This window comes from Larus michahellis, chromosome 8 (genome assembly GCF_964199755.1).
Source record: "Larus michahellis chromosome 8, bLarMic1.1, whole genome shotgun sequence".
Classification (NCBI taxonomy): domain Eukaryota; kingdom Metazoa; phylum Chordata; class Aves; order Charadriiformes; family Laridae; genus Larus; species Larus michahellis.
The window spans coordinates 46,579,891-46,604,560 of NC_133903.1; the positions used below are offsets into that span (position 1 = coordinate 46,579,891).

At 40.4% G+C, this 24,670-nt stretch overlaps 1 protein-coding gene across 1 annotated transcript in view; it reads right to left on the reverse strand.

Moving 5' to 3' along the window:
- Positions 1-24,670, reverse strand: part of TESK2 (testis associated actin remodelling kinase 2) — an 83,640-nt gene that overhangs the window by 16,530 nt on the left and 42,440 nt on the right. Inside the window, exon 5 of the mRNA XM_074597455.1 lies at positions 7,355-7,501. Within this exon, the coding sequence (XP_074453556.1) occupies positions 7,355-7,501 (147 nt within the window). The remainder of the gene's footprint in view (positions 1-7,354; positions 7,502-24,670) is intronic.

The following is a 24,670-nucleotide window of genomic DNA, read 5'->3' on the forward strand; positions in this document are numbered from 1 at the left end:
GCTAGAGGTGATATCTTAGTAGGAAAAGTACAATAGAGCATACTGCACTGTTTCTACTGACAAAGCGATACTTCTCAGTTTCTACAAAAAAAGAAAATATGTGTATCAGTTTGGTATGAAGAAGTTTCATTAATGGATTTTGGCACAGAGACTCAAGAGTTCAAACCCCTCTCTAGAACTGCCTATGAGATGAAATGCCAAGCAGCTTTATAATACGGGCTTCAAGAAAACACTTCTGACTTACTGTTGTGCTATTTGTATAAGCTGCAAGGCAATAAACTATGACGATCTTCTCAAACTTTCTCTTTGGACCTCTGCAGACAAGGATGTTCTTTCCTTTGGCAGCTCGCACAGTCAAAGAGGGCAGTATTTTACTTCAGTTGGGTTCTCGAGGGTTTTTTTTTCCCCAAAATGGGGACCCCATCATTCCTTCCAGAGGCAGTCTCTTAATAGAAGCAAGGAGCTCTGTACATGAGCCCTAAAGAGTTAACAGAGCTGTTTATGCAGAGACAGATGTGAAAGAACATAAAGCCCCCTTTGTGTGTTACAGGAGCTTAACATCTGCTTTGCACAGCATAATCCTGCTAAGACGAATGCAATATTCTACTCTCCCTTTCACATCAACAAAAATGAAAATAGACTCAAGAGTTTCAGAGTTAAAAATAAGTTGCTTAGATGAAGAAACCCCATCGTTTTATTTTACAATATGACATACGACCTAAACGCCTCAGAGATTTTATTGCACTCCAGAAAATACAGGAACGCTACTGCAGTGTCATTTGCAACCCTCTGATAACTGTTACTGAATTAAAATACTTAAAGGCCAATTGAGATGGATCAGCTGTTTTTAAAGTGCTTTTTTCTAGGAGAAACACCATTGACAATTACATGTACAACATGAAGTTTACAATTCTAGATACGCTTTTGAAACTAAAACCATTATGTTTAAGGGACAGGATCCATCTGGGTCCCAAAGTACCAGTAAAAGTTTAGTATGTGACTGTCATTAGAAATAATCATCTGTAACAGCTAATTTTTTCAGCGTAAGCCCTCTCCTGCAGTGCAAAATATCCAGGCGAGAGCTTACTCGAGCACAAAGGGGACTTTACAACAGCAGCAGCAAGTATGAGACTCATCAGACAAAGGTGCTGTTCATTGCTTGGGTTTTATTTTGTTTTATTTTGTGTTAAACAAGCAAACAGTATACAAGGTAGGGAGTCAGGGTATGTCACTTTCAAGCCCAAAGGCAGTGAATTTATGTTACATCAGATAATCCACAGTAATTGCTTACATGCGTGGTTCTGTCCCGTAGTAACCGAGACTACTCCTCTCTCAATGAAAGAAGGGTGAGCCATTACACATTTACTGTGAAGTGAAAGCATATGTTGGCAGGAATACACACACATACGTGTGTGTGTGTGTGTGTGTATGTATATGTGTGTGTATATATATAAAATAAATATAGGCCTAGAGATTACAATTTCTTCATAGATTTTATCATCAATGGAGCTCACAATGTTCCCTAAAACTGCTCACAACCTGCTCTTCATTATAAGACCTTGTTTTCAATTGTACACAATTCTGCTAAACTAAAAGGCATTTGTTTGGGGGTTTGCCTGTTTGTTTTTAATCAAGAGCTTTGGTAGTGGGTTTTTGGGGAGGGAGGTGTTCAGCTAAGACAGCTCAGCTGCTTGGGAGAACAAACTTAGAATATGCTTTGCAAACAAATTTTGAAATAATGACAACAAAAAAATCCTCAAAAATATTAGCCTATGGTGTCATATCCAAATTTGGCACGTTCTCAACTTGAAACGTGATGAGACCCCTGTGTAAGATGCACCTCTTGCAATCCCTACAAAACATAGACTGGGACAGGACAGATGCTGTGTGGGGAATTTGAAAGAGTGAATAAGGTGACAAGACAGGGCAGGAGTCCAAGCCAGGGACTGGCAGGGACCAAGACCAGAGTCTTGAGCCAAGTTCTTGAGACTGGGGGGAAGAAAACCCCGAAGACTATTACAAGGACATAAAAACTGCAAACTGCTGGCATAGCAAACAGGTGGGGGGGGGGGGGGTGGGGGGGTGGTGAAACAGAGCTAACCTGGAGCAGCAGAAGAGGGGGACAGCTAGAAATGGCTGAACAGACCACAATGCAGCAAGTTAGTTTGGATAAAGCATCAAGCAGGAGCAACAGGAAGAGAGTAAATAAAGTCAGCCAGACAAGGCAATTGAACAAGAAGGTCAGGGGCAGGAACTGTGAGCACAAAAAGGAGGAAAAGCCTAGGAACAAGGATAAAAAGCCTGACTGGAGGCTGGCGTTGTACGCTAGCAGAAAGGATTGGATAGTCACAGAGTAGATATGATCGGTATTGGAAAAATAAGCAGACTCCTAGGTGTTTGCTCTCACTGCCAAGGAGTCTCTCTTATTCCTCTACCTATTCCTGCTCCATAGCAAAACCAGGCAACGTGCATTAGTAATACTAACTACAGTAGCACTAAATACTAATTAATACTGCATGTATTAGTTATTATGTTAACTAAAGCAGCAGATGCCTCTGCCAGGAATCTCAAGCTTCTAACCCTGCAAATGAAATGCATAATGCCACTGGGGTTTTTTGCCTTTTTTTTTTTTTTTAATTGCTAGGAAGTTGCACAGAACATACACTACATCAAAAAAAAATATTGCACAAAAGATGGGGTGTAAAACTTCCTCTGAGAACTTCCATTCTTCCCCTTATGCATACACATTAAGGTAAAGTCCTTAATTACATGATCACAGAGAGTTTTCTACCTGGCACCCATGTCTTAGTGCACGCAATGGATTCAACACTGACAGTGAATTGAGGCTGTACATAAACCACTCATACCGCTATTTTCAGAACTCTGGCCACTCTTGCCACAGAAACAGTAGGGTGAAAGAAAGGCTGGGAAAAGATGAAAATGAAAGACTGAGCTGGAAATGAAGGTCTTCTGTCTTATGGCTAAGACCATTGCAATGTTGCCCCAGGATCTGGATTCTGGCCTTTCTCAGCATCACAGGAGGATTCTGTGGCAAGGAAACGAGTTTAACAAAATCATTCAGAGGTTGCTGCTCATCCTTTCTCTGCCTCCAGGGGTCAAACCTGACTGTTTTATAACTGCTGTACGCTTCCAACTGCCTCTAAGGTCAGTGAGCATATTGTTTTGAACTTAAACAGGTGTAAAATGCCAAATACTCCAAACTAAGTCTTAAAACACATACCAAATGTTCACTAATATTCTTGCTTTTAATCTGTCCTGGTAAGACTGAGTTTATTCATCTCCCCCATCTCAGAGATACTGTAAGAATAAATTCACTGATTTTAGGGCAGTAACTGGTGTAAGCTGCCAAGGAGATCAACACTGCAGGGTTTGAATGCAATGCAAATACAGTGTAAACAAGGTGTTGAAGGAACTCTCTGTGTAATAGTAAAATATTTATTTTGAGGGGTGAGGTACAAAAGGATTTTGATATATTCTTTTGACAGCCCGGATGCTTCCCTGTGCCTTCACAAACACAGTTATTTTAATTGTAGGTAGCAACAGACAGAATTTTGCAAAAACAAGTCAGATTAAGAAAAACTTTATCACAATCCACTGGTTCCTACTGAAACACTTCCAGCGTTTCGCATTATGATTTCTGTTTCAATGACTGCATCTTCTATGACTAAGGCTGTCAGAGTTAAAATTCATAAATAAACCTACTTTAGAATCACTGGAAGATGGAGAAAATCCTCATGATTCCAGAATCCAAATTTTCCTTGTACATATTACAGCGAGCCCCAAATAAAAAACAAGTCGCAGAGCTTGCAGTGACATGGGTAGGGGACAGGGAATGAGCCAGCAAGGCTGGTTGTCATAACCCATTTATGGTTGCGTGCTTAATCTCTCCATTAATCTCTTTATGGCAAGTCAAAAGTGAGGACACCACATTTATTGGCTTACAAAGCATACAAGTCACCCTGCCTACACGCCTACTATCTGCAGGCTGAAAACAGCCAATCTGACCACGCTTACCTTCTGACAGATCCGAGTTAGGCTGTTGCTGTGGATCTGGGCAGATCAGCCTGATCAGCTACAGCAGCCCATGCCCAGAGCCTGAGGACTGAACTGCTCACGACACGGGTAAGTACCGGCTGTCTGGGCAGCACACTCTCTTCTAACAAGTGCTGCCTCTCTCTTTGACAGAAGGGCAGTGGGAAGGGCACAGTGGGATGTCAGGGCCGACATCCCCTGTGGGCTGCCACATCAACTGTAATGACCTACATCTACTCTTCTCCACTGTTCTCCCCTCCGGCTTTCTGCAGTACCAGTGCTGTTCTGCTATTCTCCACATGGCACAATTAGGAAGAGGGATCACCCTGCTGTATAGTAATTGTCAAAACCATGTATTTTTCAGTCCTAGATTGGTGGGGAAAGTGACTTTTCCTTCCTTAAGTTTTTATGGATCCAGTACATAATACTGCTATCATCAGAGCAAGACAGCTCTGCTGCCATAACTGACAGGATAAACTTTATGCATTCACACCACCTGCTCCAGGAAGTGACAGGAATTAGCGGTTTGCCAAAAACAGAAGAAAGGCAGAAGTACAGGTCTACATGAATCCCAAATAATTTTTATAGTAAAATTTATATTAGAGGGATAATTTGCAGTGGGATATTGTGTTAAGTGGAACAGGTAAAGCATGGAGACATTCCTGCATGGAAAGTCTCGGTTTCATTCTGTTCATAGTTGAGTCAAGACCAGCAAGTTTTCTAGAAAAATACCTTCTTCTCCCCCCCAGCAGACTCAGTGTCTATTCTGACTTTTGCAGATGTCTAAATCCTTGTCTTGCCTTCATTTGATTAACAAACCCATCACATCAATTACTGAAGTTTACCAAAGAAAGGAGGACAATATCGAACAGTATTAAATCTGCCCTTGTTCGATCCAAATCACGAGTTCTCTCCCAAGGAAAGAGTTCATCACACCTTCCTTCAGCTCACTCACACGTTGACTACCTACTAGTAAGAATGAAGACAATTCATCCCACCACCAGTACAAACCTGGTAAAATACAAAGCATCTCCTCAAGCAGTAGCCAAAAGCCACAGTCTGAGAGTTGAAAATTTTGGTGACAGGTTTTTGCTATGGTTATCATCTTAATTTTTCTGCTTTGGAACAAAATGACTTATTTAAAATTTAGGCAGCCAGCAGGGCAAACGTTTGCCCAAAAGGAGAGTCATTTGCAAAACAGATTTAATTTTAAAGTATCAAAACATCATCAAAACAATAATACAGTAATAAAATTCACAAGTACCCGGGCGTTTAAGGCCAGTTGTTTCATCTGCTTCCCTTCCCAAACAGCACAGGCAAATGCATACATCACCTCAAAAAAAAAACAAATTAAAGAAAACCCCAAACAAACAAAAAAAAACCCAAACAAAAAAAACCCCACAACCCAAAAAAACCCCAAGAAACTGGAAAATACAGAATATAGCTGATCACTTAAACTTTTATCCTGACAGCTTCCAATGTGACACTGAGATACTATACCTTTAGTGCTAAGAATCATCCAAATATAGCATAACTGCTAGTAAATTCCTAGGGTTTGGTTTGTTGTTGGTTTTTGTTTGGTTTTGTTTGGTTTTTTTTCCAATAACGCTTACTACTCCCTGTGGCCACCGATGAGTTTGCTGTTGCAGTGAAATCATGCGCTCCTCCCAGTGGGTGCATTTTCTAAACAATTGACATTCAACAATAGATAGCGTTGAAGCATTGGTAGGGCAGCTCCAGAGAATGACATACAATTATGTAAAGCTTTGAACAAAGGCATTCACAGAGGTCTCAGGAAATGGATTTTCATATGATTAGCCATCACAGTATGTGTTACGATAAATGCTGCAGGCACAGAGTTCTCCTTAGTTACTTTGATTCCTTACAGTAACTCTACTTCCCCAGTCTTAAATGTACTAAAATACGTCCTGAACTGAAAAAAAGGGGAACACCAAGTTATCTTTCCAGTGATTTTTATGCACCTCTTATCTGCACACTCCAAGGTGACTGAAATGGAGCTTTCTGAGTGTATCATGTCAAAGTGACGTGACTCCAAGTCTGGGCATTGTTCATAAATGTGATAATTCTTCCTTGCAGAATTCAGCACCTTTCACTTGAAAGGACACTCAAAGAAGTATTCTATGACTTCACTGAAATAGTTCTTTCACCTACCAGTTGAACTATTTCCCCCCCACCCCTTGGCTAAATGCGTATCCTTCCTGTTTAATACTGCCCTGAGGTAGCTTTAAAAAAACCCCTAAAACTGAATGGAGGACTCAGTCACTTGCATTTGCAAACACACTGTGCTGTGTTTTAACTTTTAAAAGCTGTTTCTAACCCTTAAACAACCCATTCTTCTTAGGCTAAGATAACATTCTTCCAGATGCTTTTGATGGAAGTGACATCATGAAGTCTTCCCGAGAACGGTTTTGGAGTGCTTTCATGTTGCAAGTCCCCAGTGAGCTTAAACCAGGTCATTAGCTCCAGACAACAGGAGAGACAGGACAGCAAAGCCCACAGCACAGGCTGCAACGGATGGCAAGACCCAGTGTGAATACTGGGGCGACTTGTTCACAGAGCTTAGTGCTCCTGTGTCAGGATTTCTAGCTGAGCTTGAATTAGCTGGCTACTTTAGCCAACTAAATTCATACAAGTTGTCACCAAAGCAGTTCAAACAAATCTACGTCCATTGAGAACTCTGCTGCTGAAATATCATTCCGGAGGAAATTTCAAAATTTGAAAATTGTAGGTAAACTCTTTTGATCTTACTGACTTCAGAAAGGAAAGGAATATAAACCAGGATTGTGGACAACATTTAATGCTGAATTAGTAATGACAGATTACTCTTCCTACTAAAGATTTGTGAAATACATGGAGAAACAAAAACAACAAGGAGATTTTAAAGTGCATTTGTAGTAATCCCCTCAATTTGTATTCTTTATATGATGGACCTGTTCCAAATGCTAGATTGTTATGCTTAATTATCCAGGGATTTAAATACTTTACTGAACCATAATTCAGAGCATAAAAAAACTCTGCATCTACTTTCTGAGAAATCCTAATCTGAACTCATTTAAGGAATTACCTTCCTTCAGGATAGTTACTTCCCAGTTCCTATATAAACTATCAACATGTTTTGGGGAAATTTTTAATCCTATAAACTGTACGTCAACTTGTTTCTCAAAACATCTTAAGATCACACCTTATATAATAGCAGTTCTCTGCTGGATGGAGAAGAAAGAATCGAACACCCAGTTATAGTACCTTCATTAAAAAGCTCCCTTCGTTTTATAAACAGTACCTTAGATGTAAGGTCTCGGTGGAAAATGCCTTTATAGTGAAGATAACTGATTCCCATAGCAATGTCATATGCCAGTTTCACCCTCACTGTCCAGGGCAGATGCTGGTTGCTGTCTAATAGCTGTTCCAGGTTACCACAGTTGATGTACTGAAAAGACAAAGCAACATTTTTGTTAATTACTTAACGTCTTATATTGTCAGGAGTGTAATATTCATCAGTACACGAGTGTCCTCAAGCTCAGCTACATATTAAAAACTTTTTCTTCTAGACAAGCACAAAGTTGCAGATCAAGAGAGGCTGAAAACGTCTCCCTTCACCACCTGTACCAGTGCATTTATGGTAAAGATGCAGGCAACAGCCACCGCTGCATTAACTCTATGGTATTTAAACATTGGTATTTGAAGCAAACATTTAGAAACACCAACAATATAATATCACCCTTTCATTTCAGTGTGAGGAAAATAAGGGCAAAAAGGACAAGGAGCTGGCTCTCAGGCAGAATAAGCCAACAAAGAGAGACCTAAGTATCCAAGTGTAGGTCACGGAGCCTGATCAAGTTCCCAGGTATCAATTCCCTAAATTGAAGCCACATCAAAGAAAAATATTACAACGTGTTGCTGTAAGTTACACTTTTTCATTGCTGTATCTACAAGTCCTAATCAGCAATCTGATTCCCCCTGCGTTCAGTACTACATCAGCTCCATCAAATGGCAGCCCTCATGAGAAGGAATCTGCATTAAGTAGAAGATAAATGCTACAAGAAACAGCGAAACAAAGCAGCACCTAAATGATGCCAAGTAATATAACCCAGGGTTAAGACATGGCAGCTCCACTGCTTCTCAAATGATCATTACAGCATCACTGGGCTTATGCTTTATGTATAGACCCTTTACACCACAACAGCAGCTACGCCATGTTTGAGTGGCTTCTTGTTTTGCTCCCAGCCCCAGTTTCCTCACCAGTGAGAAAGCAAAAAGACCAGCTCACTCTGGAATGAAAGCCTGGCAGCAATGCAATGACTTCTCCCAAGAAAATCCAAGTGAAGCAGACAGGATAACTTGCTCACAAGCCCGCTCCAAGCATGTAACGCTACAGCAGGCTGCACCAGACAGCTCTCCAACTCTCTCTCAAGAGGCTTTGCACTTTCCTGTGGCGTTCAGCTGGACAAAACATACGCCACTATTATCACGTTAAAATTAAAATTGTAATTGCTGTTCTTGTTATTTTGGAAACTTTGAACTTGCTTATATTTTGTCGGGCTTCTTTGTGCCTTAGAGCCTGGGGCAGAAGGCACACGTGAACCACACACCGTGCAGTGGATGTAGCTGATCTCCTCAGACTATGTCACTGCAAAGGAAAGGGCACGCAGACCCTACTATTAAGTCCGGGTGTCATGGCTCACACCTCCTGGACGGTCTACAAAAAACAGCTTCTTCCTTACAGTCAAACCCTGCCTTTTTCTGAGCTCATCAGTTAATTTTGAAAACCTTTTTCAGCAGATGCGCAAGTTTCACAGGTGACTATTCAAAGAGGTTAAATTGTTCGGGCAGCTGATGCACAAACCAACTTTAACTATGAGAGAGTTTACCGGGAGGGGGCACCAGGAAGCAGCGTGGGGCCGCACTGCACATTCCCGGGAACGGGGCTCGTCCCAGCCCGCGCACAGCCGCACATCCCACCGCACAGCCGCACATCCCACCGCACAGCCGCACATCCCACCGGCGGTCCCAGACGTGACCCCTCTCTCCCCCCCGCTCTCTGTCGCAGAAGCTCTGTCGACCGCTGGACAAGCCGGGAAGGACAGAGGCAGCACACGGACAGAGCTGGCACAAACATCCTCACCCTCAGCATCTGCTTTTCTCCTTTTAAACACGAACCTGGTCACGGTGCTGTGCATCCACCTTTTGTCCTTGAGCAACAGTCAAGGCAAAGGGTGAGTACAAGAGTTACTTCTTTGTACTCAAATGTTCTTCAAAGATGATTAATTAGCTCCAATCTGGGGCAGATTTTAGATATCAGCTACCTCCTCATATCAAAGGAGGCACTCTCACAAAAGGTGCCTGGGTCTAGGAAATGCTCCAATATTTAGCAGTTTCATTTTCTTCTGACTGCTTCAAGATGCTGTTTCATATTTTTTGCATTAGACTAACAGCAGGAGAGTGCAATGATATACAGGAAAGGATTTCAAAATAAAGTACAGAGAAACCGAATGCTTCCTCGCATTGACTATTTCTAGACCAAACAGGCAAACGTATTTGTATTTTACAATTAGGCGAGGAAAGCTCTTGAAGGAAAGCTTTTGAACTCTAGAGAGTAATCTGACTGACACTTTAAAGTGCAGTCCCGTTCTTAAATAGAATCATTTTCTATCAAACTATTCTCTTTTGTGATGAAGACAAGATAACTTAATTACTCAGAAATTTGTGCTTAGCGCATATCATTTTGCAAAATAAAATGCCTGCTGGCCCCCCTCCAAAATCAGGGCAAACAAGACTTAACACACCAATGATAAAAATCGAACGTTTGGGACTGCTGTAGCCCAGGCACTGCAGCTGTGGGGGAAGGGAGTTGATCAGATGACTCCACTGGAAACTAGAAATTGCAGGCTGGTGCAAGCCAGAGATCCAAAACAACCTGGCTCTTATGGTAGGAGGTTGTGTGTCAGGAGAGCAGGGCAGCTCCGGAACAGGTCACTCGGAGGCTATGCACTCTCCATCCTTGGAGATTTTCAAGACCAACTAGACAGAGCTGCAGCCAACCTGACTTAATGTTGGAAACAATGCTGCTTTGAGCTTTTCCAACTTTGATCTTTCTCATTGCTTTTATTTGAATCCCTAAGGGAGCTAGGTGACCTTATAGAGCACTCAAGGAAAAAAAAACATTGCTCAATATATTTTTATTTTTTTTTAAATGGCAAGTTGCTAGGATGCTTAAGGAAAAAAATGGTGATTAAGATTCCTACATTAACTTCTTATACATTCTCAGCCTCCTTGGGACAGTGCAAGCAGCACTTCTCATCCAGTTACGTTCAAATCAGAACAATACTGACCAACCTGGAACAGAAGGCACTAAAGCACCTAGCTCAATAACACAATTATAAAGTGATACATCAACTACCTCAAATCATTTTACCTTTCTGACTGGGCAATAACAGACCATCCATCTAGCACTACCATACTTGAATTCATTGGCAAGAAAGTGCAAGGGGAAAGAGAATCACTGGCCTGGCTTTCTTGTTTGGTTAGGGTTAAACTGTGGCATACCATGACAGTAATTGCTCCAGAAATGCTAATAAATAAAAAAAGCAACCCATAAGAGTATCAGCATACATACTGAAATGTGACAGTAGCTAGTACTATTTTGAGCATGCTCATGCTTTCCTTTTGAATAAAGTAGCCTACTGATTTGATCCATTGGTGACACATTAGTTAAACACATCTAATGGATCTATTCCCCCAGCATCCTTCCAGTCAAATTGGCTTGCAGGGTCATTCACTCATCTAACTGCAAGGACTGGATTCTGGCATGGGCTGTGTGAAAACTGACACACATACGACACGGCTTGCATGAGCAAGAATCAAACCTGACTTTATCACATATACAAAACCCACCAGGTGTCCTATCCAAAACTGCCACATGGCAAGTGCTCAGACCTCATTTATTAGGGATGCGACTTCTTGTTTTGGCTCTAATTTCTAGTGTACTTCTATGAAGCACAGCAGGTTAATCATTAAGTGAACAACTGAACTAAGATTTTCCTATAGACATCTTTAAGACTGTAGTTGATCTCACTTTTTAGCTGGCCAGCAGGTAATATTTGCATGCAGAGTCCTGAACTGTCCCTAAGGCAAACACCACACAGTGTGTTCAGTGCTCCCTCAGTGTCACATAAGTAATCCAATTCTTCCGGTCATGCAAGCTGATAATGCAAACAGCCAGCCTGATGGCCTATTTTTTTTTCGGAGCCCTTCAACAATGCCTTTTGGGAATAGACACAAAATTATGTACATTATTTCCTAATTGCCAATGCAACTGAAAGAAAAATACTTGTTCTCTCTTACTAGCATAAACCAGCTCTGTGTGGTAAGAATATCCTAAAGGATAGTAAGCGCACCTCTCCCACAGAGAATACTGGATTTTATTTTATCTCTGAAACATTTCAGTGCTGGTACAGTAAGGCTACAGCACACACATCGTCTCAAAGCATTATTCTACTACAACAACAACAGCCATTGCGTAAGCGTACAAGCAATTGGAGCAGAGATCTGACCGGGCTAGGACAATGAAAGCAAAGGACACTACATTTCATAGAGACCTCACAGCTAAATGGAGCAGTGTTCAGACCTTTTCAAACTCTGTATCATCAGGTTGCAATGAAACAGCTACCCATTATTCCTACTGCTAGCTTTTTGTCATGTAACAGGACACCCAAAAGTCAGTTTATCTGGTTGCCAGAATCTAAAAGTAACTGCTTTAGGTTGTTTACTTTGCATTTACTACAACTTAACCCAGCAAATTGAACACTGGTTTAAAAGATCATTTTAGCTCACACAAATATTCTTTTCCTACAAATTGACCCATGGTTAAGGGCTCATGCTTTTTGTTGCTAGAACAAAAGTTCAGCAAAACTGTATTTGTTAAACTTCTCCCAAACCTTATGAGAAGAGAGCAGTAGCTCCTCAGAAGAACAAGTTTCCCAGATGCTCAGCCAAGCACAGGTGCCCTCCGGATCAGAGCACTGAGGAGGCTTCTGATGTTATAGCGTAGTGCTACGAAATGCAAAAGCAGCACTATATAATCTTTTCCCACACAACAGTCAGGTCACCGGGAAACATGCTATTTTAATTTAAGAATAGGATAATAGGACTGCTTCCTTGCAAGAGACACTTGCAGTTACGTTATCAGACTCAAGCATACGCAATGAGGAATGGAATGAAATTCAGCATATAATGGTACTTACACCTAGCATTACATGCTTCATTTCAGGAGACTAATACTGAACTTCAGCTGTCAGATTTCAGCCTTCAAAATTGAAACTAATTTTTGAACACACTAATATGAGAACTGGAAGCTTTTAAATAAAAGGCCCCTCAGATTCACATGATTCCAGCAATTATTGCTCAAAGACTCCAAGTATTGCTAAGTCTGAGGAGGAAGACTGAAGAGAACTGCCATGAGTTTTCAATGCTACTTTGAAAACAAATATGTAGGTTTCAATATGTAGGTCTAATATAAATAAGCCACCAGAAAAAAGTTGGCCTGCTATTTACTCAGCTTTAAATGTCACTACTTGCCATTTAAAAAGCAACAAATAACCACAAGACACCCCTATACGGCAGCCTAAATGTTGCCAAAGGCAACGCATTAAGTGGTTACGAAAAGTAGGTGTGAACGGGTGCATTTAGGATGACCGACCAAGTGAGATAAGTAAAGACTAAGAGCTCTGGGGACCCAGAAGACTACAACACAAACACTGAGACAGCAACAAATTAATATACTGGAGAAGCCTAACGAAGAAAGCAGGCAGAGAAGCAGGAGGACAGAGAAACTAGAATCACAGCTGTAGCATCTTCAGCGTGGAGAAGTGAGAGAGATGTCAGAGCAAGAGCCAGGCTACATAGTTGGACTCTAAAGGGGGACTTGGAAAGCAAAATAACAACATTGCAGACATCATCTACAGATGCACTGAAGCAGCGTCAAAAAAGACAGAGCATGCATATTTGTGTAATTTCTAATGCTGGAAGTAAGAAGGTAAGTCTCGTGCCTAATAAAAGAAAGTTGAGATCTTTCCACTCAGCTTTCCGCAGAAGTTAAAAAAAAAAGTTTTAAAGCACTCATTTCAAGAAGGACACAACCCAGTCTTCAGTTCTTGTATGTTTAACAGTCATCTGTCATACTCAGCACTCTCTAAGTGACTACTTTGAAGGCTTCTGGCTGCAAGACAACAAGGCAATGTAGCCTTCTGCCACAATTGGCATAATTAGCTACAGTGGGAGGACTGGAAATTTCCTCATTTCCCCCAACTGTTTTCATTAGCTTCAACTGTGCAAAACTGGAAAAGAAAGACAGTATCGGTATGTTCAAAACTACAATATGAGATACTACAAGTTGATACATAGAGTGACTACCAGATTAAATTGAATTGTTTTTGAAGTTAATACATAGACCTCCACTTGGTAGAAAAACACCAAAAAAAAAAAATCAAAAAACCAGCAGCTTAAAAACCTACAAATCCACCTCAACCAAGTACCTCTGAGCAGTAATCCTCCATTTCCATTAAATATCTAACACATTAATTGCACCAAACAAAATAAATTAAACATTAAAAAAGAACAAGTTGGATGTTTGATTTGGGCTGTATATTTTTGGACAGCAGGTGAACTAATGTTGCCAGGGAGCAAACCACAAGTACTGAAAGAGTCAGAACATGCAGGTGAAGCAAACACATTTCAGAACAAAACTCAAACATTTTCATGAGAGACCAGAAGGGCTCAAGTGGCTAGGAAAAACAGTCTCATTGAAAGAACAGAAGAAAAGCCAAAAGGCTTCCTCTAAAGGCCACTTTTCTTTCCTGCTCCTCGGTTGCTGAAAAGCACAGGGAGAAAAGCCTGTAACTTATAGTCAATTTCTCTTCTGCTTTTCAACCAATACAAACAATTCAGTTCTTTAAGTAAAAATTATGTATTTTCTTTAAAAGTGTTAACCATTACAGGATGAAAATAATCTTGCTTTAAAAAGTGTCAGCTATTCATAGAGGAGAGGGCAAGCTTCCTCATGCAATTGCCATGGCACGGTTATTCATCAGAACTCGGGACCAAAAGCCAAGAAACGCAACCGATCTACCTCTCTTTCTTCTTCCCTGTAAATTGCAGCATTGATTGATTCACTGGCTCCTCCTTCTAAAAAGGCATGTACAGGCATGGCTTATTTTCTAAGGGCAAACAAGAATTAACATGCACTAACTCAGGAAGGAGCTGTAATGAAAACCATTTGCTGCATTCCAAACATTGAAGTGCTGGCATGGAAAAGAATATGGCAAGATTTGTCTTCCTTTAATTCTCTACACCCAACAGCTCTTATGGTCAGCAAGCTGAATTTATCCCTTTCCTGTCATTCCGTTCAAAATTTAATGTTCACTTGCTTGCCTGCTGCTAGAAACAGATTACTGTAAGTAAGGCTTCAACTGCAGGCCCATAGCAACGAGGTGCTATTGCAACCCATACGTATGAAGGGTTTGAAATACTTCAGGAAATAAGCTTATTTTGTTGGAACCGGAAAACACTCCCAGTGTATCTATACAAACCGACCTTGATAACCATTTTTCCTGTAATTATATTAGTAGAAAAAAAAGAAAGCAAAGAAGGCCTAACAAAAAAACTGCATTTATAATCTGAAGTCACAACCATTTGGATTCTAAGTAGAGCCTAGTTTCAGCGCAGATAAGAATCCGGGATATGGCAAGCTAGTGATGACATAAATTAGCACACAGGCACTGGAGAGAAAATACCTTGTTGCTGACACAGGCGAGAGAAGCAGCATCTCTACAATAACACTTCTGTTAAGAGCAGAAGGCTCTATCCGTAACGACAGCATTTTGAACATACTATATGCTCAGTTCTGTCTAGAAGCAAGCTGTAGCCCCTGACAAGGAGCTTCTTACTTAAATAAGGTTTTTTCTCACCTTCCCCACAAAGATACCAGCAGTAGCAGCCCACAGATTATATGCCTGGAAGATTCCAGATAAATTACAGAATCATAGACTTGCCTAAATTGGAAGGGACCTTTAAGATCATTGAGTCCAACCATCAAAATAACTTGTTTGCTTCATTTTTTGAAGCCTGTAAACAGCTGCAAGGATCTACTGAGCACAAAAGTTATAGCACACAAACACCTCTCATAATATAGACTTTATTTAAATTCTGCACAAGGAATACTGGTTTTGAGCTGTTTCAGCGTGCTTTTCCAAGCCTCAACTCTCCAGCTGTGCCGCAATGTCCATTTACATTTGAGGGTGCTCAAACACTTTATTGGCAATTATAGAATGCACCAAGATCCCATATTAATTTTGGTGTGCAAAAGCAAACGTTTAAGGAATTTTATTGTGCAACTCACTTTCTGAGTGTTTTGGATGGCTGATAAGTAAGGTTAAATGAGGAAATGAAACTACAATACACTTGTTAATTCAAGAGTATGTTTCCTGGGGTCCAGAGTGAAGTGGAGAGGCAGGGGAGAAAGCACTACAAAAAAACTGAATTTACTGGAATATACATAAGAAAAAAATCCCAGACAAAAAGTTAAAGGGCCAGCATCACAGTATCTGTTTGGACTGCATCTCTTCACACACCTAAGTAACAGGAAAATTTAGTCCTCAAGGCAGTATTCAGTTCTCTTTCCCTCTCTCCTTTTCATTCCATAATAGTTGAGAAGCTTGCATCTTCCCACTCTTATTAACCTAGACATATTTCCAGGACATCAGAAAGCAACAATAAAAGAATTGCAGGAATTGCAGTTCAAGAATATTTTTCTTTTTTGGCTTGAGACAATGGCAAATGGTCCAGTAGGCTTACAACGAGTATCAAAACACTAATGCTAAAAATCCCTCCCCAAAAAAACCACGCACAACACACACACCCCACCCGCATGTGTGTGCCACACACATGCAGGGAAGGGAGAGGAGGAATGAGACAATGGAGCTTGCTGTTTGCAGTTCAACAGCTATCTGCCTCTTATCTTACTTTCTTCTATCCTTGAGACATTCAAAGGGGGAGGAAGAGGTTACCGCGAGCAAGATATTTAGCAAGTCCTCCTCAGAACACAACATATTTAGGTTGATAAATTAAAAAGGTTCATTGTGCACTATTACAGGCTCCAAAGTGATGAAACAAGTCAAACATCCTCCTATGAGAGGTGTGTGTGGGGAAGAATTAAATCCAACATATTGCCTGTGTAGCCAAGATATTAAAAAAAAAGAAAAAGAAAAAAAAGCATGAAAGAATGAAGGGGGGAGGTTTAACCATGAGCTGTTAAGCTCATACACAGGCATTTAAGAAAAAGATTAGCATTCAAAAGCTTGCATATCCAGAAGTTCTCACTGAAATAACTGGTTGCTCATCACTGCTGATGTAGCCACCTGCATGCATAAATATAGACTGTGCACCTAAAGTTAGACTCATATTTTCAAAGTCTTAGCTTCTGCCTTTACATGAGGATTTCTTTAGTGTCTCTGATTATAGTACTTTTTACGTCTGAACTTTCTTCTCTGCGAGAACCCACCCTTCTCTCCTTGCCTAACCACAAATTGCAAATGCATCTAGCAGTTTCCCTGTGCCCTCAGTACAATGCAGTGCTTACACAACTTTCATTGCTTTTCTGCTTTTGGTAAAAGGAGAAACTTTCTCTGCAGAGTTGTCCCCAATGTGTTTAATTTACCAACCCAGTGTAGGTTTTTCCTTTAACTGATCTGCCAGCACATCCCTCCTGAGGAGGCGGCCTGTAAGGCCAGCTTCCATCCTCCATAAGCCTGTAATTTTGTCAGCATTCTGATTCTCACAACTGAGCTTTTTACTGCAGCTTTTTGAGAATCGATTCCACCTTTCTGCACAGCAAGGACGCACCTGAACCTCTCTTACCCATTATTCTAATTCTGTACATGCACACGATAGGAAATCACTCTCTTAAAAAAAGATGCATTTCAGGGGAACTGGTCAAGTCATAGCAGGCATCCAGCTACAGGAAAAAACCACATTAATTCAGTAATTAAAGCTTCCTCCTGTCCTCAGAACAAGTATTACAGCCAGGTACCGCAGCATTTAACTTCTTATCAAACTGAAGCTATGCCACATGGGCATTCTGTGGGGCTAACTTGGTATAGCCAACCCAAAAATTAAGTTAAAAAAAATATCCTCTATTGTTTAGTGTTTTTCTGGAAACCCTAGGTCTTTGATCACTGCAGTCAGGCAGGATCGTTAGGTTTCATTTGTGAAAAAGTAAATAGCCATCAGATGTAGGAGAAAAAAATAGAAAGATCACCAGACTTAAATAAGGTCCTTTACATGCTTTCCAAGAACCTGACTTTTGATATTTAAGCACTCAAAATTGCAAAGCTACAATCAGACAGACCTAGCTGAAACTCCTGTGGAGGCCTGTATCATTTTTGCTGGAGAAAGAACTAAAGGGTCAAGCACACCACATATGCCACAACATCAAGCTGCAAGACTATGAACTGGAGATGGAATTTCAGCCAGAACACTAAATTTCCTGCCTACTGTCACTGAAAGCCAGGCCCCCTTGTGTGATTTTAAATGGACTTTTTTGGTATGTGCAGCACATCAAGCTGTGTTTGGGACTGAAGTCTTTTTTTCCTTTTAACTAATTCACAAAAATATTTGGTTCCCAAGGAAAATAATATAAACAAAGTAAAGAATATGTACTTTGTCTTAACTTCTGTGAAATAACTTCACTCTTAGACAGAGTTTTTTTGTGTTACAAAATAATTCAAAAAGCCTTAAAGTTATAGCATAAGGCTTAAACAGTGACAATTTCCAAATACCGATACTGCCCTCCCTTTTCTACAAGCTTTTTAAACTGTACTTAGTCTAATTTACCTATTACATGTACCATGTTTAGATTTAATTTTGCATCCAGTGGTACATACAGGTGAGTCTGGTTTACTTCTGTCTTTAATCAGCGTAACTCAAATCTCAAGTACAAGGTACGGTCATAGGTACCAGAGTCTGCAACTCTTCCTCTGTTGGAATAACCAATCATCTAGGCTCAGTGCTTAAGTGCCTACAACATTATTTCAACAAAAATGAGATGTCTTTAGCTGATAAAACAGCATGATGGTGCTCACATCCTTCTAACACTCACTCATTCTTCCTAGTGTTGATAATCTAGACTGAATCATTACTAGAAATGGGATTTTCTTATTTTTTTCCTTTTTCAACCCTTTCAAAAAAATATAGTTAGGGCAGACACCCTTCCCCCCAAACCAATACAGTTGGTTAGTCTATCACTTTCCAGTTAATATTGCATCAGGGCATGGTTGCTTCTAGAGCTACCCATGCTTCTTGACAAGGATCAATGGCACAGGAGTGGGTCTCTTCAATTCTGCAAGCTGGGAAGTGCCAGGTATATTAAGCCTTTCATACACGGATCTCTCAAGTTGAAGAGAAATGTGCTGTACTCCTCTAAAGAGAATGAATCTATGGGGAAAAGGACACTGCTTTGAAGATGAAACAATATGATGCCTTGTATAGCACAGAGAAAGGATGAGGTAGAGCTGGTCATCAAACATCAATCTACATTTGCTGAGAGTGCATTCAGCCACTCTTTATAAATTAAACTGAAAACTTAAGTGAACTGTTACAGCAAAACTGAAACTGACAGTCCATATGCTGTGAAGAGTGCAAAACTAAGACCAAATATGGCTCAAGTGTTGACAAGTATTTTTAAAATTCTATCATGAACAATCTAGAGATGAAGGGAAGTGTCTGCACTGAAACCAGTTTATAAAAAAAATAAATTATAATTGCATTTCAAAATGATCCAAAACGTACTAGGAATTATTTTGCAAGCTACACAGGAACAAGAAAAAGCACAAGGTCTACATGTGGTCCTGGACAAAGCTATTAAAATAACTTATTTCCGATACATGCACACATAACAAGTACCTTATACTAAAATTTACAGATATCTCTTCTTTTTTAAGATGTCACAGTAATTTAAGCAAAAGCTAAAAATTAATACTTTGATACAAGAAATCTGAAGCACATCCCAAAGCTTTTTACAATTTCAAAAAGATATTGCTAGAGACTTGGTTTGTCATGTTATAAACACATCCATCTTGGAATATAAACAGAAGCTTCCTAACTTTTTGGCTCTAAGAGAAGTCCCTACTACCTACATCTGTTTCCTTTCAGCAAGATAGCTGCTGTATGCAACAACAAAGGTGATGCTTTCAGTTCTTACTAAGTTAGCCCTGGTGTTCGTGCACAATAAAGTAGAAAGCACAGGCAACAGACTTGTCTTTCTGTACCCATTCAGTTGGTTGATTTTTTTAACCCAAAAAGACTGAGCCGATATTCACACGTGCCAGTAAGCAGGCACACAGTAACAGAGATTTTTGCATCTTGTACGTTCGCTTTAACTCTATTCCTGAAAGTAAAAAGACTCCACAGTTCTATGTATTTTTCAAAAGGATGATAGAATTAACCAGATATTTCAAAGCACGTTAGCTTGGAACAGTTTTTCTGTGGTGAGATAATAAGTGCTTTTTCTCAAGAAACAAAACATAAAGCATTGTGCAGATAGTGAACAGTCCTAACAGACACCTTATGTGGTGCATTCATTCTATTCTAGTACTGGGAAAAACAGTTGAAATGAAATAGAATGATTTCTCACCTTTTACATTGCAGACTAGCCTACTCCTCCTAACACCCGAGTTATTTCCCCCACTCTGTTTTAAATGCCACTTCTGCTGCCATCACCTTTACTCTTCTCCTCAGGTCCTACAGCGAACTTCTCACACAGTCCTCAGTCATTAAGGGGGAGCACAACCACTGCTGCATCAGACAAGGTTACCATTACTCTTCTCTGGAGGTCAAATCCCTGGGGTCCAGATGAATGGTTTTCTACTGACCCCGAAGCACGTATATGCAAAGCCTGACTCTTAATGACTCCTGTAAGGGAAAAGCTAATGAACCCAAACAACCAAATTAACAGAGGAAATAACACAGATGTGCGCTGGCTGGACTTCCAGTCCTACAATGAAAGCAACAAAAGGGGAAAGCAATAGGTACTCTAGTTTTATGCCACATAACCATTCTTGTAATCAAAGCATACCTTCCTGTAATTAAAATATCCAGTTCTAGTACCCAGGTCCATACCAGGAAGGGTACAAAGTAAGTTTAACAGAGGAGCCGATGACATACTTTTAGTAAGGCTAAACTTACACTTCCGGTACTTTGGTTTTTACCTGCAAAGGCCCAGATTGCCTCTACACGTTACACTTTCCAGCACCATCACCAGTACAGCACCACTCTTCCTCCTATTCCCAGGGAAGCATATAAAATGAAGCTGTAGCTCTAACCATGTTACAAAAAAGTATCTGAACTAAGGACAAGAAGAATAAAGCATGCAAGTAGAGATTTATTACAGTATTAATCCACAGGTCATGCTATCCATTGGCTGAGAGACCATAAGGATCAATTTAATCTGCAGAATTTTACACATACTTAGAGTTCTTACAAAGTTTAAACAGCAGTCCCTCTGCAGCATCCTAGAGCCAGGAGGCATTTAAAAATGCCAGCTGTTGGCTGCTGAAAGTCATCTGAAAGGTATCCTTCATCATCATAGCATGCTAATCTTTTTTTAAAGTTACTTCAAAGTAAATTCCATATTTTGAACACTACTCTGTACTCCTTCCCCTAAAACAAAGACGTTTAGAATTAACAGGTATATTCTTAGAGCTGTCAACAAAAATATCCAAGAGAAAGTTTGCACATTTACTCACTTCATTGCTCCAGAAAAGTCACAGCAGTTGCCAGTTCCACAAGACCATAAAGTAAATAACATCACATACTGCCTGAAACCTCTAATATACTCAAAGTAAGACGCTTTATGTATGCAAATGAGACCAAATTGGACCAGAATTAGGGACATAATCTGAGGAGAGACAAAGGACCAACAGGTCTCTAAGAGTTTCCCCACCCCTCTGCTTTTTTGCTCCTCCTGATGAGTTTTCTTTTTTCAATACTACAGTCAGAAGGCCTGTATTAAGTGCCTAAGGAAGATTTCAATAAGCAAGGGTAGCTAATGAAAAGCAAAAGATATTACGGAGTACAAACTGATCTGGAAGCCTCTGATCAGCATGGCGTGACTGTACACATAAGGTAATACCAAAACCTTTAATCTTACATGAAGTAAAGTGCTTCCCTAATAATTCTCTAATTATTTTGTTTTTTTGGCTAGAAATTGGAGAGCAGTATCCAGCAGACGAATAACACTTTTGAACGGGATGAAGTTGAGAGTCGCTTCATTTCTTTTATTTTATACTTGCTGTCACCTTTAACACAACTTTCATTTTCTCTTCAGTTGTCTCCAAGCTCAGGCTAATCAACTTAGCACTGCAGTTATTCTCTTTTTTGAGGGACAACCTCCAGAGCCATCTTATCCAGGAACTAAACCTGAGCTGGTAAACAGGTAATTCATAAAATGGGAGCAATTCCTTTGCTGTATGGAGTATTTGCAGAATGACTGATAATAGGAACTACAGTTCTAACGACGCTGTTCCCCGGGGTTGACAGGCTGGCCTGCTGTGATCACCAAAGCAGAGTTAAATATTTGCAGTGCTACAGGAGTAAAACTAAAGTTATTCAAACAATATGAATCACACTGGTGGAATAACAGTAGGGATTAGCAAGTGTTACAGGAGATGGGGGGAGGATGGAACAGGGAAGGAGTGGTGTTCCAGCGCTTTTTAAAACTCTCAAAAGTGTGCGGTTGCCATCTGGAAAGCAATGTTTTTGCTGTAGCATAAAGGTTTCAAAGCAGAGACCTAAGTGATGTCTGTCTAGTTTTCTCCAAGCCAGGGTCAAAGGCTCTCCATAGAAAGGTGCCTAAGAACTGAGGGGAGGAAAAAAGAAAGAAGGAAAATTAAATATTGTTAGTGATAGATTCTGGTTGTGAAAGTTGTGTATCAGAACGACCTTCTTGCTTGAAGAACTTACTTTCCCTTTCTTGTAAAAAGATAATTCAGCACAATTGTAACCATTCTGAGAATTTTAAGCTTTTAATATTTTTCCTTCCCAATCAGTGCTATCGCCAAAAGTAAAAAAAAAAAACCAAAAAAAAAAAAAAACCAAAAAAAAAACACACTAAAAAAAGGAAGGTCTCTGAAGGCCTGAAACTCCACTAATTACATTTATGGTTCACTTAAATTATTGCTGTTGGGAGGAAAAGCAGAGAAGGAAAGTTTTCAGTTATCACAGAGGAACTTATTGAAAAAAAGCCTCTCTTTTCAAAAGCCACAGGCTCTTTCATTAAGATGAGCTTTAGGAGTACAAAAGGGATACACTGTGCAAGGAAGGGGAAAAAAGAAAAAAAAAAAGTCTTTTCCAAACTGCTACATAACAGCATTCTTGTCTCAAAACAATGACTTGTGGTTGATGGTAAAAACAGCAGTATTAAATTCTGTAAGCTATTACAGTGCCACATGTCAAAATTGTCCAATAGCAATTATCTTGCCCAAGATAAAAGTTAACATGTCTGGAAGGATTTCCATAGTAAATTTTTTCCTGGGGTTTATGACACAGCTGCCAGAAGATTAATTGAACTGAAAATGTGCACAAGTTCAAAAAATTCTGTGGATTCACTTAAAAAAAAGAAGTTAAAGCAGCACTGGGGATTTTTCCTACAGAACTTTTTGCCACATACATCTGCATTAAACTCTGTTGTCCATGCTATACATTGCCCGCATGCATTATTGCTGACAACATCACTCTGAGCCCCCAGGAAACATTTTAGACCCCAAGGCACTTTCACGCACCCCTGCACACAGCACCTGTAAGGTGCAGCACGTGAGGCAGCTGGTAAGGAGAAGGCACAGAATGGGATGCACTGGAGGAGCCAGGTGCACAGAAAGGCTGGATCACCCCTTACAGTTATCTCACTGTTGTTCCAATGCCACTTATGCAGCATAAAACGAAGGCTCTTAGACCCATGAAACATCTAATAACACACCAGATATTTGGGATGGAAACAGAAGAAGTGACTAGGTAGTACACCAGCAAGGACAAAGACTGAAAGACTGCAGAAGAGGCACATCAGGGAGACAGCAGATCCAGCTGCTGGCTAAAACAATACCGTCCACCCCTCCATCACATCATGTGTTCCTATCACACTGCCACGGCCCGGCTCCCTGCCTGAGAAAGCTCCGGTGCATGTCAGATCCCACACTGAGCAAGTAAAGCTACAGCCTCAGATTATGGTGGCAGAGCTTTTGTACACTTTTTTTTACTATCATTCAGTATGAATTAATAGCCATAAAACTTCTGGTGTAACAATTAGCTATTGTTTGTGAAGCACTGCAATTTCAAGATATCCCAGTCACGCATAATAACTCTCCCTTCCTCATCTTCTATACATACAGCTGTCAAGGCTTTCATTTCCTTCAAGAAGGAATTATCAAGCTGTATGACTCGTTCTGCGCATATATATACATCTAATTATAACAAGATTTTAGCTTGACCTCTTTCTTAGAGATTCAGATAAACCTGCTTAATAGAGTTCAACAAATAATTTGAGATCTGCAAGAAGGTATTAACTGGCTTTCATATGTAGACTGTATGCTATGTTATCTCCTTCAGTGCAATAGCATAGGCCTATAGAACCTGCAACGCATAAGTAAATTTGTTTGCCTCACATCTAAAATGGATGTTTGCTCATGCAGCCATGGTAAACACGTATGGGATAAGATCGTACACTACGGTGATTAAGCCATGGCTGCTTCACACTAACTGGCTCACAGCTTCTTGTCCCCTGGAGCGTACGCTGTCTGCTAACCTCCCGGCAATGGCTTAGATCCGGTCTCTGAATGCTCAGTGGCACCTCGTGCTAACTGACACCACAGCCTGTATTACTATGCACGTTTCTCCAAGTCTGAGGATGCTGCTGTGTGCCAGGAAATTAAGAAATGGAAGCAGAGTTGTCAGATTAGGAAGGTGGCCAGAAAACAGAGAGAGGCTTGAAGGAGAGGCTGAAATTAGGTTTGGAGAGGCAGGCGAGTACAGCAGGAAGCACTGCAGAGTCTTGTAGCTACAGACACAAACCACTAGCTACAGATTAGAGCTGAATACTGAGAAAGGAATACCCAGTTCCTGGTTTTACAGAAAATGAACACAGCAAATATGTGCCCATCAGCTCAAAGTTAGTTAGGCAGTTTAACGCCTGCCAGCTCATCTGAGCAGCACACCTGTTAAAACACCTACTTCACTTACCTTAAATGTTTCTTAACTATATGCTTGCAAGGATAGAGGTCCCTGCCAGCCTAAACCATTCTGTGGCTCTACAGATAGATAATGAACTTCTTCAGGAGAGGCATATGCCATAGCTTCCAGCTTGAGTAGAATTTCAAAAACAATACTGGATTTTCAAAACTGATAAGACTGTGGATTCAGAACAAGGCCAAAGTCCCAGTGCGGTCTATAATTAAACAATTCCATTCCTATGCTGAAAAAAAAAAAACGAAAACAAACAGAAACTGCTTCTTGCCCAACAGTTTTAAAAACAAAAGCCACTTGAGAGAGGACAATTAAA